At 47.8% G+C, this 4051-nt stretch overlaps 1 protein-coding gene across 1 annotated transcript; it reads left to right on the plus strand.

Moving 5' to 3' along the window:
• Nucleotides 1-748: 748 nt before the first annotated feature.
• LOC134517419 (sentrin-specific protease 2-like) lies at nucleotides 749-4051 on the plus strand. The gene is made up of 6 exons (XM_063338879.1): nucleotides 749-877; nucleotides 1289-1492; nucleotides 1612-1691; nucleotides 2081-2165; nucleotides 2868-2963; nucleotides 3405-4051. Exons 1-6 carry the CDS (start codon nucleotides 749-751, stop codon nucleotides 3465-3467), a joined length of 657 nt encoding a protein of 218 aa, XP_063194949.1. The 3' UTR covers nucleotides 3468-4051.

Below are 4051 nucleotides of genomic sequence, written 5' to 3' on the forward strand. Positions count from 1 at the left end.
CTTGGGAGTTGCCATCTAATTGAGTGCCCCCTTTTTTGCCTCTTGAGGATTGACTTGGAAAAGGCTAGCAAGTCCAGAGTTCACAAAGTCTGCGGGGTGATGCTCAGTACAAGGAAAACCAGGGGTTTTTCTTATTCTGCTAGCCCACGTTCAACCCAGAAGAAGATGCTCTGGCAGTTCAGAGTATTTTATACTAACAGACCCAGTGGTTTATTTGCGTTCCTTAAGCGGACTTAGACGGAAACGTCCAAATGACAACCAGTTGCATGCACAGCCTGGACTCCCGATTGCCTGACTGCAGTGTAGCTGCCTCGGTTTCCCCCTTTGCTGGTACTTCAGCTCCCTTGAAGTTCCCCCCACCTTCCCATTCTTTCAGGCTCCTGACTTAGCTGCCTTGGCATGGAGAATGCCTGCTGCGGTTGCCTTAAACCTCAGCGTTGCGAGGGCTGCAGCATCGCATGGGAAAGGCGTTTGCTGTGTGTTTGCTCGTCCCTGCGTTTTATCTCAGCTTCCTTGGTGAAAACAAATTGAGGCAAACCTGGGCCCTGAAGTTCCAAGTCAGGATGCTGAAACCAACCAACCAACCAAAAAGGGCGATTGCTAACCTAGCCGAAAGCCGGCAAAGGCAGTTGCTCTGTCACCTGAGCTTCATTTCCAGGCCGTGTTTGAGTTGAAAGCTGCCCACAGGTTGGCATGCTCGATGCTCTGTTGCACAAGTCCTTCCCCATTCAATTGTCCATTTCAGGCCATGGAGAGAGAGGTCGTTGCCGCATTAGGCAAAGGTGAGCCGGATGAGATCCTGAGCAGTGCCTTCAAACTGAGGGTCACTCGTGAAGACATCCACACCCTAAGGAAGCTTTGCTGGCTAAATGATGAGGTAAAAGTAGCTGCAGCACAGGGATCTTCTAATGGAGCGTTTATTTCAAAATACCCCTTCAGCGTGTACACAAGTCTTTGCAAAGTTATTTGATGACCTGCACTGCAGAGCCTAGAAATCTCTGTGCAGTTCTTATTTTAGGTACTGAAGGGTCCGGTGCTTCTGGCAGTTCCTTTACTTGTATTGTGCCGCTTCCAGGAGTTAGTGTAGGTTCTTGGAGTGGGTGGCAGGTGTTTTTATCAAACTGCAGATGTCACCAAGTGGGAAATTCTCACAACAAAAGCTGACAGCTGAGGCTGGAGTTCTCTCAGCTGCGTACTTCAGGGTGGCCAGAAAAGAGATGTTGCTGTGCTTTTCATTTGGTAAGCTAGTGTCTTGTTTTACATCTCCAGTTTACTCTTTATGGTACAGGTCATCAATTTCTACATGAGTCTTGTGACGGAAAGAAGTAAGAAGGAGGGATATCCATCAGTCCACGCTTTTAGTTCGTTCTTTTATGAAAAACTTGCTTCTGGGGGCTACAAAGCCGTGGGAAGATGGACGAGGCGTGTGGATGTCTTCCAGAGGGACATCATCTTAGTGCCCATTAACTTGCGTTTGCACTGGACACTAGCGGTGAGTCAAACGGGCTTGTTATTTAGAGTTGGGTGGGGAGAAAAAGCTGGGAAGAAAAGTCATGTAGGTTTGTGCAGCACAAGGTGGTGCTTTGTCTAACAGTCACCTTTGAATAACAGGTCATAGATATGAGAAAGAAGACCGTCAAATACTACGACTCCCTGGGACAAGGAGGGGACAAGATTTGTGAGACATTGCTGTAAGTAACTGCTCAGTCAGTGCTTTTGTGTTGTGAATTAGGAGAAGGTTTTTGGGTTTTGCCTCTGTGACAGGGCTGCAAGTTTCCACATGTCTTGTAGATAACAAACCAGAAATCTTGGATTCGCTTGCTGCGAGTTGTCTGACAGTGACTCCTTCCCTAGTCTCATGTCGTCCCCTCCACCCAGCGTCTTGGATGCCTGGGTTCTGCCACCTTCTCCCTATAGCACAGACAAAGACATGGTAGCCCCGTGGCACACGGGCACCAACCTTGTTAGTGATCAATAAAACCCTCCTGCCACTCATCTTCCTGTGATCTTTCAGCAGCTCTTTTTTTCTCGGCCTGAATTACAGCGATGAAGAGTGATTTTTTTCTTTTGTTTTAACCAGCAAATACCTGCAAGAAGAAAGCTGTGAAAAAAGACACGTGAAGCTGAATGTTTCAGAGTGGACTGTTCACAGCATGGAGCCACACGTGAGTGAGCACTGCTTGCACTTGAAATGTGAACTAGAACTCCTTGTCACGAAGCTCTTAACGCTTTCTCATAAGGCCAGGACTTTAGAGAACAGCCATAAGCATCTTCTTCTGGTCCCACATGGGGCTGCAAGTGGACCAGGAAACAGTGCTGGGATGAAATCTTTGCGCAGTGCCTCTCCTTGCTGGCTGAATACTTTCTTGGGTTTTTTTTAATTGCTCTGCCACGTGAAGGTGAATTTGGCTTTGCCCCCATTTCACAAGTCAAATTTCAAGTCTCTTTAGCAGTTGTCAGAGAACGTGGGCTGCTTGTTTGCAGCCCAGATCCTGGCACGTGACAAAGCAAGGGCTTGGGCTGATGTTTCTTGCCAAGTTAATAGTGAAAAGCAGCACCAAAGCCTCGATTTAAGGGATGTCACTTCAGAAAGACACTGTAGAAACCTCCAGACACCTTGCAGGGAGGAAGCCTGCTGTCCCTTATCAGCCTGCCAGGAATTTGGCTTGTAACATCCGAGCGTAGGAAGCCGAGGGGAGGGATGATGTGCAGTTCCTGGGGTCTGTTCCTTGTGTTGGGGAGCGGTTACTGGGGACGGTGCAAGTTCAGGAGTGTCTGGTTAGGGTATTTTTGGTAATGGGTGCTGCTTCCAAGTTGCTTTTCCTTGAAGATAGAGGCAAATTCTCCATCTTCTTTGCATTTGTTAGGAAATCCCTCAGCAATCAAATGGAAGCGACTGCGGCGTTTTCACCTGCAAATACGCAGATTACATCTCGAGAGACAGACCGCTGACCTTTACACAGGTGAGTGAAGGTTCTAAACAGCTCCAGCCCCTTTCGCACAGAGACAAGAGCCAGGGAAGTTACGCAGCGGCTGAGGTGTCTGCTCCCAGTGAGATTCCTCTTGGGCGAGGTACTGCAGCCAGGGGGTTTGTGGGATCTGGCCTTGGGATCTTTGGGAGAAATGGGTCTCAGCCTTTGACCAGTGAAGACACTGGTTCTTTTCCAAGGCAGTGCTCTTCTGTGAAAGTGCTTGTGAGCTGTTGTGTGGTCAAGGAGATCTGGTTTTGGTGGCATGTCACCCTCTTAGGAGCTGTGCGGGTGAAAGCCAGGCTGTACCTGAAGGGCAAGTGTTGACGGTTCTTAAAAGGAATTTCATAGTAAAGAATTAAGTGGGTGTTTCTGTGTATTTTGTGTCTCTTTCTGCCATGACGTGTATTTCACGGTGTTTTCTTTTCTTTTCAGAGCCACATGCCTTACTTCCGTAAGAAGATGGTCTGGGAAATACTCCATCAAGAGCTGCTGTGACACCTGCACTACAGGAGTAACCCTGGGGTCACCTTTGGGTGACCAACTCTTTTTCTAGTTACTTTTTTAATACTTTGTTGTTGTTGTTAGAAATTTTTCTCTGTAGGTTAAGGAAAACTTTTTTCTCTGTAGGTTAAGAAGTAGTGGTTAAGATTGTTATTCCCCCCCACCCACCCCGCCCGCCCCTATTTTGGAGACAGTAACTCTCTTTGAAATTAGCTAACACACCTTAAGTGCAAGCTGGAAAGGTTGGTGTCACCTGGGCAAGGGAAAGCTTAAGAACAAATGCTGTGAACTTCCATCGCAGAGAGGGACGCTCACACCTCGCAGCGCACGTGGCCACCTTATGGAGGAATGGGACTCATCTGGTGGTGGCAACAGTTGTGTGAGCTGAACTTCTCTTCCCAACAAGAAGGTGCTGAACTGCTGTTTCCTCAAAGAGAGCTTTCTTCTGTTTCTGGAGTAATCTACCATCTACTTGATGCCTACAAGTGGATTTGTGATGACCATCAGAAGAAAGCATTTACCATCTTTTGATTTGCGAGAGAACCCCCTGTGGTTGGGGTTGGTTTGGTCTTTTTCTT

Source organism: Chroicocephalus ridibundus, chromosome 6 (genome assembly GCF_963924245.1).
Source record: "Chroicocephalus ridibundus chromosome 6, bChrRid1.1, whole genome shotgun sequence".
Classification (NCBI taxonomy): Eukaryota; Metazoa; Chordata; class Aves; order Charadriiformes; family Laridae; genus Chroicocephalus; species Chroicocephalus ridibundus.

Coding starts and splice junctions, on each gene's coding strand:
- LOC134517419 (XM_063338879.1), top strand. CDS start 749: ATGGAGAGAGAGGTCGTTGCCGCATTAGGCAAAGGTGAGCCGGATGAG. Junction 1,493..1,611: donor GTTTGCACTGGACACTAGCG/GTGAGTCAAACG, acceptor TTTGAATAACAG/GTCATAGATATGAGAAAGAA. Junction 1,692..2,080: donor AAGATTTGTGAGACATTGCT/GTAAGTAACTGC, acceptor TGTTTTAACCAG/CAAATACCTGCAAGAAGAAA.